The 13994-nt window shown below is 44.9% G+C and overlaps 1 protein-coding gene across 1 annotated transcript in view; it reads left to right on the top strand.

Moving 5' to 3' along the window:
- Positions 1-13994, top strand: part of LOC126234834 (cyclic nucleotide-gated channel rod photoreceptor subunit alpha) — a 1223148-nt gene that overhangs the window by 1129682 nt on the left and 79472 nt on the right. Inside the window, exon 13 of the mRNA XM_049943575.1 lies at positions 99-266. Within this exon, the coding sequence (XP_049799532.1) occupies positions 99-266 (168 nt within the window). The remainder of the gene's footprint in view (positions 1-98; positions 267-13994) is intronic.

Raw genomic sequence — 13994 nt, 5'->3', positions numbered from 1 at the left:
CAGAACAGACTAGGTCACGTTTGCTTCTGCTGGGCAAGACGTTCGCAAACGTCCCGGTGTCTGCGAACCGCTGTCAGTGTTTTCTTCCTGTGCGGCAGGCAACCGCCGGACGGCGTCGGTCCGGTCGGTGGGCTACAGCGACCTGTTCGTGCTGAGCAAGAAGGACATGTGGGACGTGCTCAAGGAGTACCCGGCGGCGAGGGTGCGGCTCGAGGCCATCGCGGTGAAGCGGCTGGAGAAGTACAAGCGGGCGCCCCTCGAGAAGGGTGAGTGCCGCCTCAGCTGCCCCCACAGCTGCCGCTGCGTCTGCCACCGCCGGAGCGTCTGCGCCGCCCCCGCAGACGCCGCCTCCGCCGCCGCCTCCGCCTCCGGCACCGCCCCCGCGACGGCGCCCTGCCCCGTGCACGGCGCCGCAAGCCGCCACAGTGAGAACCAGCCGCCGTCCCCCCCCCCCCCTTCCCGTAACCGCTAGCCGAGGTCCTAACTGCCGCCCGCACAGTAACTAGGTCGTCGACCCAGAAGCACAACTCGTGCATCTTCACGCCACACTGCCTAGCATCGCAGCTATATTTTATTCTTTATGGCTATCATTCTAAATGGTTTGGAGTGGGCCGCCACGATTCCGAGTCACCTATTAACCTTTTCATCTCAGAGTAGCACGTACACAGCAAGTACAAAGGACTAAGAATTAGCACCCCTCGAAGACACGACGGTAATATTGTATGACCCCACCTCTAGTCTTGGTAATGGACTCAGTTCGACGAGGATTAGAGTGTAAGGGTATCTTCGGGCATGCCGTCCTCACCTGAAGTCACTAAGTCCTGATCAGATCGCATCGAGCTACCAGATAGCGGAGATGCTAAGTGCTACGTTACATCGTGTATTCCAAGTACCCCTACAGTCGATATAGTCTAAGAAGACTCGTGACAGGTTTCAGTAGTGTTGCCAGCTTTCAGCTACGAAGCACTAACGGCCGCAGACGGAAACTATAGCTGTCTATAGAGTTCTGACAACAGTGAGGCGTTGCCATGGGAACGTTTAGATAATCGCATTACGTTTCTGGTTGTGGTAGCCCCGCGTACCTGCAACTATCAGGGACCAGCTTACGCTGACTCAACTACAGAGGTACTCTTCTCCATCGGATAATTTAGCAAGTCAGTTGAGGACATTAGAGTCCCGAGTGTTCATCAAACCAGCGATGTATATGTGTAGCCCTGTGATCATGGTGAGTCTCATCCTGGTAGACAGGAATGTCCGTAGTACACTCACAAATGTAGAAGAAAGTGCAACATTTGCTCATCGAGAATGTTAAAATACGCATCCTGCTCCATTACACGGTAACCTTAATGACTGAATCCCAGTCATGCTACGAAAAACACTCCCAAAAACACCGCGCAAGCACCCCTGAACTAAACCTTCCTGACATTGCCGATTTTATTTATTTTTCGAGTCCAGGACTTAAAATAATCTAGAAAACTAGTAAGTATTGATTCCCATAACAAATTTGCAAAATTAAATATGTACCGTAGTATTTATGACACAGATTCAATAACATACACAAAAAGATTGAAAGAAAGAAAGAGATAAACAAGCAGGAAGATGATTATATTTTTTGATGGGCCCAGTATTCAGTGGTTATCACAGCAGTTTCGCTGGCTGCACGAAGGTCACAGATAGTGCATGCAGCCGGTAGGTTCCTGCAGACTGGTTCAAAAAATGGTTCAAATGGCTCTGAGCACTATGGGACTCAACATCTTAGGTCATAAGTCCCCTAGAACTTAGAACTACTTAAACCTAACTAACCTAAGGACATCACACACACCCATGCCCGAGGCAGGATTCGAACCTGCGACCGTAGCACTCCCGCGGTTCCGGACTGCAGCGCCAGAACCGCTAGACCACCGCGGCCGGCCCTGCAGACTGGCAGATGTTGTTCGTCCTGTACGTCACCACACTGACAAGTTTCCTCCTCATTACTGAAGCCCCACTTCCTGAGGTTGGCTTTGCACCTTGACACCCCAACTCGTAGTCTTTCAAAGTCTTCCAGGTCGCGTATGACAGGTGTGAACCTTCGGCTATTTCCTACTTGACCGTTATGTGATTGTCGTCACCTAGGGAGTCTCGCCAAAGCTCCTCTCTGCGAGTTCTGGGGGATGAACGAATTGCCATAGTTATCTGTAGGAAGATTTTTCTTGACCTCAGTCTTGGCTGTTGAGGGTTGTGTCCGAACAAACGATGTCTACGGTCGATTTCTTGTTTTCTCTTCTCCACTGCCGATTAAACATTTCATTGCGTTGGGTGCTCTCTTAGCATTTCATCGCTTGACAAGAGGCATAATCGGAAGTCGGCAGGCCACACTCCACAGCTTCAATCAGTTACTGTCCAGTATCTGTGTTCTTGGAAGATGGGCGGCCTTATATGGATGGCGTTGTAACCTGTGGTATTTTGCGAGTGCACCATCTGAGGTGACAAGAGTCATGGGTTGGGTCATAATATCGTGTCAGACATCCTTTTGCCCGGTGTAGTGCAGCAAATCGAATGGCTATGGTTTCAAAAAGTCGTTGGGAGTCCCTTGCAGAAATATTGTGCTATACTGCCTCTGTAGTCTTCCATAATTGTGGAAGTGTTGCCAGTACATGATTTTGTGCGCCAACTGACCTCTCGACTGCGTCCCATAAATTTTCTATGGGATTTACGTCGGACGATCATGGTGACCAAATCAATAGCTTGAATTGTCCAGAATGTTCTTCAAACCAATTGCGAGCAATTGTGCCCCAGTTACATGACACACTGTCATCCACAAAAAATCCATTTTTATTTGGGTATATGAAGTCCGTGAATGGCTGCAAACTGTCTCCAAGTAGCCGAACAAGACCATTTACAGTCAATGATCGGTTCAGCTGAACCGTAGGACACAGTCCATTCCATGTAAACACATGCCACACCTTTGTGGAGCCACTACTAGCTTGCACAGTCTCTTGTTAACTACTCGGCTCCACGGCTTCGCGGGGTCTGCGCCACATTCGAATCCTACAGTCAGCTCTTACCAACTGGAATCGGGAATCATCTGACCGGCCACGGTTTTTCTGTCGCCAACAGTTTAATCAATACGGTCACGAGCCCAGCAGATGCGCTGCAGGCGATGTCGTACTCTTAGCAAAGGCTCTCGCGTTGGTCGACTGCCGCCGTAGCACATTAACGCCAAATTCGCCGCATTGTCCTAAGGCAGGGCTTCACAACATACGTGCTCGCGGAGCAAGCTGTGAGCAGCAAGGCGCGAGCACGGAGCAGCGCGAGCACGCTACCCCCCACTACCGGACCAGAGCGGAGAGTGGGGAGAGTCACGTGGGGCACACAACAGCTGCCGCCAGTCAATGTGAATCCGTGGCCACCTGCAGGGATATCACTCACGAATTATTACTGCGACAAATGAAACAAATAAGGGAGAACGTACACGTGGCACATAATTTTATTAGCTTAGTGTATGCCTCTACCATCTGTGGGCACTGAAACTAAAGAATTCCACGACAATCCTATATTTTCAACACTTTCTTCAACACTACTTAAAATATCACCTCCGGTTGTAGTGTTCTTCATGGCTACTACATCGAGGAGCTCCTCCCTCACCTGAAGATCTCTGTTAACACCTCTAATAAATATGGCAAGCTGCGCTGTTCCAGTGATATCAACACTTTCGTCCAGAGCTAGAGAATACGCCATAAAATCTTAACAGATATTTACAAGCTGGCTCTGGACGTCGTCTGCCATGTCCTGTATGCGACGCATAATGGTCATGTTAGATAATGGCACAATCCGAAACTGTTCAACTTGAGATGGACACAAATGTTCCGCTGCAACTACCAAACATTCTTTTATTAAATCGCCATCGGTTAAGGGGCGCAGGGATTTTTCTAAAAGCAAAGCAATTTTGTAACCCACTCTGAGAGCTGCCTCAGTTGATTTTTCTTCGTCGTCCAGATCTTCTTCGGATAGCTTCCTTTCATGTTTAATAACTTCCTGTGCACGATCTGGTCAATCACATTTTCCACGTCCGTAGTCTTTCGCGTGGTACGACATATAATGTCGCTGCAAATTAAATTTCGTAAAAGAATTCAGCGTTTTGTGACATAGTAAACATTTTGGTACGACATATAATGTCGCTGCAAATTAAATTTCGTAAAAGAATTCAGCGTTTTGTGACATACTAAACCTTCTGCAACACCATCTTTTTCAGCAAACAGATACAATTCCTCCCAATGGGGGTTGAACTGCGAAAGCATGGTTGGGGTTACACAACGGCGACTTCAAATGATTCTTAACCAGCGAAGTGACTGTTACGAGCTGATCGTAGTACTTTAAACGTTACACAGTCGGCGCGAATTCAATAGGCACGCTGCGGCCTTATTCAAACGTGCGCGCGCATTTCCCCTCCCTCCCCTCCCTCCGTACTCCGCGACCTTGCAGCTGCTCGCGAGCAGGTGCCTGAGCAGACGCGAGTACTCGCGCTCAAAACCGGCCAGTTGTTAAGCCCTGTCCTAAGGGATACGTTCGTCGTACGTCCTACAGTAATCTCTGCGCTTATTCCATGCAATATTGCTTTGTTAGCACTGACAACTCTGAGCAGACGCCGCTGCTGGTGGTCGTTAATAAAGGCTGCCGGTCAGTCCGATGTCCGTGGTGAGAGGTAATGCCTGAAAGTTGGTATTCTCGGCGCACTCTTGACACTGAGAATCTTCGAATATTGAATTCCCTGATGATATCCGAAATGGAATCCGGCTATCATTACGCGTTTGAAGTGGGCTAACTCCAGTCGTGAGTCCATAATCACGTCGAAAACCTTTTCACATGAATTAACTGAGTAAAAAAGACAGCTGCACCAACACACTGCCCTTTTATATCGTGTGTACGCGACGCTACTGTCATCTGTATGTGTGAATATCGATATCCCATTACTCTTGTCACTTCATTGTGTATTCCGTGGTAAGTACGGCGTTTTGAGAGGAATGCGTCTCCAAACGTCCATTACGATTATGTTCCCTCGGAAACTGTTTTCTATGAATCTGCAATCGTTGACAGCAGCACTTACTGTCTGGTTGAAGCCGACTGTCAAGACATGTCACACGTCCCTGGTCTCTTGTCAGTCAGGATCTTTTCTACGATCACTCTTCTTGCCCTGTGTTACAACGCTGCGAGCGTTACACCTTTTTAGACACGCTCGACAGTCCGTGATGATACACCCACAAAGTGGGTAACTTGAATCACGGTGTGACCATGGATAGCTGCCTCCTGCCATTTTGTCACAAGTGCACTTGGACCCATTGTACTGCACCGGTTCCGTGCCAGCCACTTCACGGTCATGGCTTACATCAGCAGTGGAGTCTCACATGGTCGCCTTCTACCACTTCCACACCATTCACAGCACTGCAATTTTGCTCTTTTAAGGCGGTGCCTAACATTTTATCTGGTGAGCTTATTGCAGCCTCTTATTCCCCAATAATTTTGCCGTCGGGTAGCTCTCTCTAGTATCATGCAAGTTATTTCCTCATGTCTTAACGCATGTCCTACCATCCTCTCCCTTCTTCTAGTCATTTTTCTATTACTTGCTTTAATCGCCGATTATCGGTGGAAACTCCTCATTTCTTATCAGTTCGCTATGTTTTCAGCTTGCTTCTGTAAATCGTACCTCAAGCGTTTCGATTATTGGGGATATTGTAGGAACCGCCTGAAGTCTGTTACGTTTACAGAACTCGTCTGTGTACTGGGAACGTCGAATCACCGTACTATGGTATCACACATAAGCATCTTTGTTTGCGTTTGACACAATAAATAAATTCTATTGGCTATGTTCTAAGGTTTTTCACAAAATTATTACTCATAAACATTCATTTATTGTCAAAGTAGTACATGTACACCATAGTATCGTTGTTGTGGTGTCACCGCCAGACACCACACTTGCTAGGTGGTAGCTTTAAATCGGCCGCGGTCCATTAGTACATGTCGGACCCGCGTGTCGCCACTGTGTGATCGCAGACCGAGCGCCACCACACGGCAGGTCTAGAGAGACGTACGAGCACTCGCCCCAGTTGTACGACGACGTTGCTAGCGACTACACTGACGAAGCCTTTCTCTCATTTGCCGAGAGACAGTTAGAATAGCCTTCAGCTAAGTTAATGGCTACGACCTAGCAAGGCGCCATTTGTACCATTGCATGTATCTCAAGATAGTCTCACTTGTATCATCAAGAATGCTGTATACCAAAGGACGATATAAAAGTTAAGTGTTCTAGTAGCTACGTTCTTTTCTTTATCACATTCATTACGAATCCTGTTCCAGACTTCGCGCCAGTCGGCGTGTGTGTACGTGTGCCCTTTCGGCTACCCGTCTCTGTGGACTGGCTGCCTTGTCAGTCCACTACAGTTGTACTCATTTCATTCCTCACTCTACCTGCAGTTGAGTTAAACACAAAGAAGTTTAATTTGAGACTATGACATTACAATACAGTAAATTTCTTGTTGTCTGGTCATGATCGTCGTAACACATTATTTCGATGCTAATATTTTACTCATTTTTATGAAAAACTTTTCCTGGTTGTGAAAGTGACACTCACTATTGATTTCATCACTACACAGCAGTTCATTTCCATGCTACATGTACTGGCTACATTGAAATTATTGGTAATATTGGTTGCGTTCAATAAATAATGCAACACATTTTTATGAAAGCAGCTTGGTTTTGTTCAGGATTCGAATACGCCACATATCATTCCCCACTCTTTTGGCTACAAAAACATATTTTTCTACATAATCTCCGTTTAATGCGATCGCCACGCCCCCATCTTCCACATACTGCTTCTCGTGGTGTGCTTTCTTCATTGAGCCAAACAAATGAAAGTCGGCAGGTGTGAGATAAGGGCTGTAAGGTGGATCAAGAAGAATAGTCCAGTGAAGTTTTGTGAGCTCCTCTCGGGAGGAGAGACTTGTGTGAGGCCTTGCGTTGTTATGGAGAAGGAGAAGTTGGTTTGCATTTTTGTGTGGACGAACACGCTGAAGTAGTTTGACGCTAGCACAATACGCTTCAGAGTTGGTTGTTGTACTATGAGGGAGGACATCAAGCAGAATAACGCCTTTAGAGTCCCAGAAGTCGCCGTCGTGGCTGTGGTCGTGGCTTTAAACTTTGTCTTCGGAGGAGAGGTGGTGTGGCGTCACTTCATGGATCCCGTTTTCTTTCCGGTTACAGATGATGAACCCACGTTTCATGGCCTGTGACGATGTTCGACAAAAAATTGTCAGGATCAGCCTCATAACGCGCAAGCAATTCCTCTCAGTGCCATTTCAGTATCTGCGATGCTCTGTTTTTCCGACATAAGAAGCTCAACACAGCTCTCTCCTTGGAACACAGCTCCGTTATAGACTGCAGTTTTAACGCCATGTATAGCGCCGGCCACCTACCGGAACTTCATGGAACTATAGGGCCTGAAGCGGGAATATTCCACGATGTCAAACAACAAATTCCGCATTTTTTGAACCGAAAATTTGTTGCGTTATTTATTGAATGCTCATTGTAAATCTTCAGATGTACTCAGAACTACGTATATGCACGGATATAAAGGCTATCAAAAGAAAATAACACACAGTTGTAACCTCCTGAAAGTGACAGTTAACTGAATGAACAACAGCATTCTACTCAATTTATCCTGAACTCCAAGGCAAACTAGGGACTGAAACAGGAGACAGAAGAGCGTGTACATCACTAACATGGTTTGCAATAAACACGGGAGACAGCTCGGTAGAAACGTAAATCTCAATACTGAGACAGGGACAATCAATTTTGTGATGATTCATCATTTAAGAATTGCAGAATATTTGTTGAATTTGTAAGACGAATGGAGGCTATATGTATGTAAAAGAGGACAAAAACTGAAAGATGGCAGATCGTGCGGATACTATCCAAAGCCGATAATCAGACCCACCGCAAAGCAGATCTTGTTACTGTGCGTGCAGGAAAAGCCCCTTAGTCATTGCTTTCTGACGTCATAGAGTGGTGGTCCTTGTGGTAGTTAAGCATAGCAGCTGCTCAGTTTTCTAACTACTATACAGACTGTAGTAATATCGTAATATTCTAGTTCTAAGTGAAAATTTTATCAGCTCGTTGGTTGCAATATCAGTAAGTACGTATGTTGAAAAATACTGCTAATTAATATCGCTAAAGAAGTATTTTTATCGACTACTTACATTTGGATTTAATTCAGTGTTACTTCCCTGTAAGTTATAGCATTTAGTCTCACTCCTAGCGTAAGTATTATGCATCGAATGCTCACAAATAATTTGAGGTGCAAATATTGGAGTCTGTATTGCTAAAAACTAGATTTATGAAATCAAAATGCACTAACTTGTCGTTCTTCACACATATAACGTTTGGTCTTTGGAAAGTTTTTACATATTCATATTTGATATGTCTCGCTTTTATGTATCATAGCTGAGATAAAAATAATTTTTAGTCGTCTATTGCAGGAAGATGATATCTGCTTCAAATCTAGTGTTTGCTTTAGGGCCGGTGGCGAGTATCTTCTTAATCACGTAGAAAAAAGGAATTTAAAAGCAATGATGTTTTTAATCTTAATCCCTTAGCCATTTCACCAGTAATATTTTTCATAGTGTCTTACGTACATGTTCAGTCTACGTTGCATCTTCGCGTAGGGTACTTGGGAAGGACGTCTGTCAACAAACCACCGTATGAGTTCTAATTTCTTTGATTTTCTTTTCATGATCATTTCGCGAGACGGCCGGCCGGAGTGGCCTGTGGTTCTAGCCGCTACAGTCTGGAACCGAGCGACCGCTGCGGTCGCAGGTTCGAATCCTGCCTCGGGCTTGGATGTGTATGATGTCCTTAGGTTAGTTAGGTTTAATTAGTTGTAAGTTCTAGGCGACTGATGACCTCAGAAGTTAACTCGCATAGTGCTCAGAGCCATTTGAACCACTTTTTTCGCGAGACGTGTGAGGAAGCAAATAAAATTTGACCGACGCTCTTGGAGCTTGCACTCCCAGAATTTCATCAGAAAACCTCTCTGCGAGGTATAACTCCTCACTTGTTGCGTCTGTCAGTGGAGTTTGTTTGGTATCTCTGTAACACTGTCACAGCGAGCACGTAAAAGATTCCGCGACGAAACCCGCCGGGTTCAATGGATATTTTCTGTCTCCTCTACTAACCCTGCTGGGTGAGAGCCCCAGCGTTTTGTAAGCCATTTATTTGTTGAACAAATTACATTGTCTTAAGATTGTCCCAACGAATCTCAGTCCGAAATCTGTTGTTCCTACTACGTGTTTTAGGTCGTCATCCCAGTTTCTGTCTTACCGGATGGTTACTTCAAAGTATTTTACGGTAATTAACTGTGTACGGAGATAGGCTGCCAATAGTATCATGTAACAGAATTGACTCTCTTCATCTACATATGTACAATTCGTTAAATTTTTTTTTCTTTCTTTTTGGCCTGCCGTGATGGCCGAGAACCGCGCGACCGCTACGGTCGCAGGTTCGAAACCTGCCTCGGGCATGGATGTGTGTGATGTCCTTAGGTTCGTTAGGTTTAAGTAGTTCTAAGTTCTAGGGGACTGATGACCTCAGCAGTTAAGTCCCATAGTGCTCAGAGCCATTTGAACCATTTTTCTTTTTTTTATGTCCTGTCCGTGGACCAACTGTCAGTCCTCAGCAAGTCTCCCTGCATTTCGCTACAATCTCGTGGTGTACTAGGCTTCCTATATATCACTGCTTCTTCATCGAATACGCTTATGGAGCCTCCAGTAATATCCACTACGCCATTAACACAAATTTTAAACAGTTACAGTCCTATAATACTCGCTTGCGGTAGCCCGAGGATTCCTTTACATCTGCCGACTTTGTTTCGTTGAGAACGGAGTATTACACTCTATCTATGCGTCCTGAATTCGGTCACAAATGTACCCGATACCCCGTAAGCTCGTAATTTGTTCACGAAACAGCGCTGCAGGACAGAATCGAATGCCTCCCGGAGGTCAAGGAACACGGCGTCAAACTTGGCGGCTTAGTCCTCACCATATACAATGCTGTATGTGTTTGCGTGGTTTCCCCGAGTCTTTTCATGCAAGTATGGCGAGAATTCCTTCAATAAGGCCGTATCTAATTTCTTTCTCTGTCAGTGAGGTAGTTTGAATTTTTTTCTATCTATTTTCCCGAATTGCCTCTACTTGCACCAAACCCCTACATTTCACTTTTAGGAAACATTGGTACATCCGGAGCGGAACCTAAAGGCCTCAGATCTCGTAGTAAAAACAGCTGTTGCATTTATTTATATATTTTGGCTTTGAGCCAGTCTGTCTGTAGACAAGTGTGGGGTAACTACAATTAGTTTCACAGCCAGCCCCGGGAAATGGCCGGAGTATTCACCCTGTTACCCCCAATGAACCATGGACCTTGCCGTTGGTGGGGAGGCTTGCGTGCCTCAGCGATACAGATAGCCGTACCGTAGGTACAACCACAACGGAGGGGTATCTGTTGAGAGGCCAGACAAACGTGTGGTTCCTGAAGAGGGGCAGCAGCCTTTTCAGTAGTTGCAAGGGCAACAGTCTGGTTGATTGACTGATCTGGCCTTGTAACAATAACCAAAACGGCCTTGCTGTGCTGGTACTGCGAACGGCTGAAAGCAAGGGGAAACAACGGCCGTAATTTTTCCCGAGGGCATGCAGCTTTACTGTATGATCAAATGATGATGGCGTCCTCTTGGGTAAAATATTCCGGAGGTAAAATAGTCCCCATTCGGATCTCCGGGCGGGGACTACTCAAGAGGATGTCGTTATCAGGAGAAAGAAAACTGGCGTTCTACGGATCGGAGCGTGGAATGTCAGGTCCCTTAATCGGGCAGATAGGTTAGAAAATTTGAAAAGGGAAATGGATATGTTAAAGTTAGATATAGTGGGAATTAGTGAAGTTCGGTGGCAGGAGGAACAAGACTTCTGGTCAGGTGACTACAGGGTTATCAACACAAAGTCAAATAGGGGTAATGCAGGAGTAGGTTTAATAATGAATAGGAAAATAGGAATGCGGGTAAGCTACTACAAACAGCATAGTGAACGCATTATTGTGGCCAAGATAGATACGAAGCCCACACCTACTACAGTAGTACAAGTTTATATGCCAACTAGCTCTGCAGATGAAGAAATTGAAGAAATGTATGATGAAATAAAAGAAATTATTCAGGTAGTGAAGGGAGACGAAAATTTAATAGTCATGGGTGACTGGAATTCGAGTGTAGGAAAAGGGAGAGAAGGAAACGCAGTAGGTGAATATGGATTGGGGCTAAGAAATGAAAGAGGAAGCCGTCTGGTAGAATTTTGCACAGAGCATAACTTAATCATAGCTAACACTTGGTTTAAGAATCATGATAGAAGGTTGTATACATGGAAGAACCCTGGAGATACTAAAAGGTATCAGGTAGATTATATAATGGTAAGACAGAGATTTAGGAACCAGGTTTTAAATTGTAAGACATTTCCAGGGGCAGATGTGGACTCTGACCACAATCTATTGGTTATGACCTGTAGATTAAAACTGAAGAAACTGCAAAAAGGTGGGAATTTAAGGAGATGGTAACTGGATAAACTGAAAGAACCAGAGGTTGTACAGAGTTTCAGGGAGAGCATAAGGGAACAATTGACAGGAAAGGGGGAAAGAAATACAGTAGAAGAGGAATGGGTAGCTTTGAGGGATGAAGTAGTGAAGGCAGCAGAGGATCAAATAGGTAAAAAGACGAGGGCTAGTAGAAATCCTTGGGTAACTGAAGAAATATTGAATTTAATTGATGAAAGGAGAAAATATAAAAATGCAGTAAATGAAGCAGGCAAAAAGGAATACAAACGTCTCAAAAATGAGATCGACAGGAAGTGCAAAATGGCTAAGCAGGGATGGCTAGAGGACAAATGTAAGGATGTAGAGGCTTTTCTCACTAGGGGTAAGATAGATACTGCCTACAGGAAAATTAAAGAGACCTTTGGAGAAAAGAGAACCACTTGTATGAATAACAAGAGTTCAGATGGAAACCCAGTTCTAAGCAAAGAAGGGAAAGCAGAAAGGTGGAAGGACTATATAGAGGGTCTATACAAGGGCGATGTACTTGAGGACAATATTATGGAAATGGAAGAGGATGTAGATGAAGATGAAATGGGAGATACGATACTGCGTGAAGAGTTTGACAGAGCACTGAAAGACCTGAGTCGAAACAAGGCCCCCGGAGTAGACAACATTCCATTGGAACTACTGACGGCCTTGGCAGAGCCAGTCCTGACAAAACTCTACCATCTGGTGAGCAAGATGTATGAAACAGGTGAAATACCCTCAGACTTCAAGAAGAATATAATAATTCCAATCCCATAGAAAGCAGGTGTTGACAGATGTGAAAATTACCGGACAATCAGTTTAATAAGCCACAGCTGCAAAATACTAACACGAATTCTTTACAGACGAATGGAAAAACTAGTAGAAACCGGCCTCGGGGAAGATCAGTTTGGATTCCGTAGAAATACTGGAACACGTGAGGCAATACTGACCTTACGACTTACCTTAGAATAAGGATTAAGGAAAGGCAAACCTACGTTTCTAGCATTTGTAGACTTAGAGAAAGCTTTTGACAATGTTGACTGGAATACTCTCTTTCAATTTCTAAAGGTGGCAGGGGTAAAATACAGGGAGCGAAAGGCTATTTACAATTTGTACAGAAACCAGATGGCAGTTATGAGTCGAGGGACATGAAAGAGAAGCAGCGGTTGGGAAGGGAGTAAGACTGGGTTGTAGCCTCTCCCCGATGTTATTCAAACCGTATATTGAGCAAGCAGTAAAGGAAACAAAAGAAAAATTAGGAGTAGTTATTAAAATCCATGAAGAAGAAGTAAAAACTTTGAGGTTCGCCGATGACATTGTAATTCTGTCAGAGACAGCAAAGGACTTGGAAGAGGAGTTGAACGGAATGGATGGTGTCTTGAAGGGAGGATATAAGATGAACATCAACAAAAGCAAAACGAGGATAATGGAATGTAGTCGAATTAAGTCGGGTGATGTTGAGGGTATTAGATTAGGAAATGAGACACTTAAAGTAGTAAAGAAGTTTTGCTATTTGGGGAGCAAAATAACCGATGATGGTCGAAGTAGAGAGGATATAAAATGTAGACTGGCAATGGCAAGGAAAGCGTTTCTGAATAATAGAAATTTGTTAACATCGAGTATAGATTTAAGTGTAAGGAAGTCATTTCTGAAAGTATTTGTATGGAGTGTAGCCATGTATGCAAGTGAAACATGTACGGTAAATAGTTTGGACAAGAAGAGAATAGAAGATTTCGAAATGTGGTGCTACAGAAGAATGCTGAAGATTAGATGGGTAGATCACATAACTAATGAGGAGGTACTGAATAGGATTTGGGAGAAGAGGAGTTTGTGGCACAACTTGACTAGAAGAAGGGATCGGTTGGTAGGACATGTTCTGAGGCATCAAGGGATCACCAATTTAGTATTGGAGGGCATCGTGGAGGGTAAAAATAGTAGGGGTAGACCAAGAGATGAATACACTAAGCAGATTCAGAAGGATTTAGGTTGCAGTAGGTACTGGGAGATGAAGAAGCTTGCACAGGATAGAGTAGCATGGAGAGCTGCATCAAACCAGTCTCAGGACTGAAGACCACAACAACAACAACAGTTCGATTTGAGGTCCACGTTGAGCCATTGGACAGCAGTAATTAAATCGCCGAGCAGTGTCTACGGGGTAATCACAGCGCGCAGCGTGAACCAAGGAGCCACTTTAACCAGACGGCCACTGCTCATCTCAGATGATGCCGATTTTCACGTGATTTTCGTGGTTCCAGTTGTGCACATAATACAATACCCGTGTTGGGGGCAGCTTTCTTTCATCGTCTTTGAAACATCATCGCAGAACACACTTAAAGTCGATTCATAATGCACGTTACGAAACGGAACGA

Source organism: Schistocerca nitens, chromosome 2 (genome assembly GCF_023898315.1).
Source record: "Schistocerca nitens isolate TAMUIC-IGC-003100 chromosome 2, iqSchNite1.1, whole genome shotgun sequence".
NCBI lineage: Eukaryota > Metazoa > Arthropoda > Insecta > Orthoptera > Acrididae > Schistocerca > Schistocerca nitens.
This window is presented reverse-complemented; position numbering and strand designations above follow the sequence as displayed.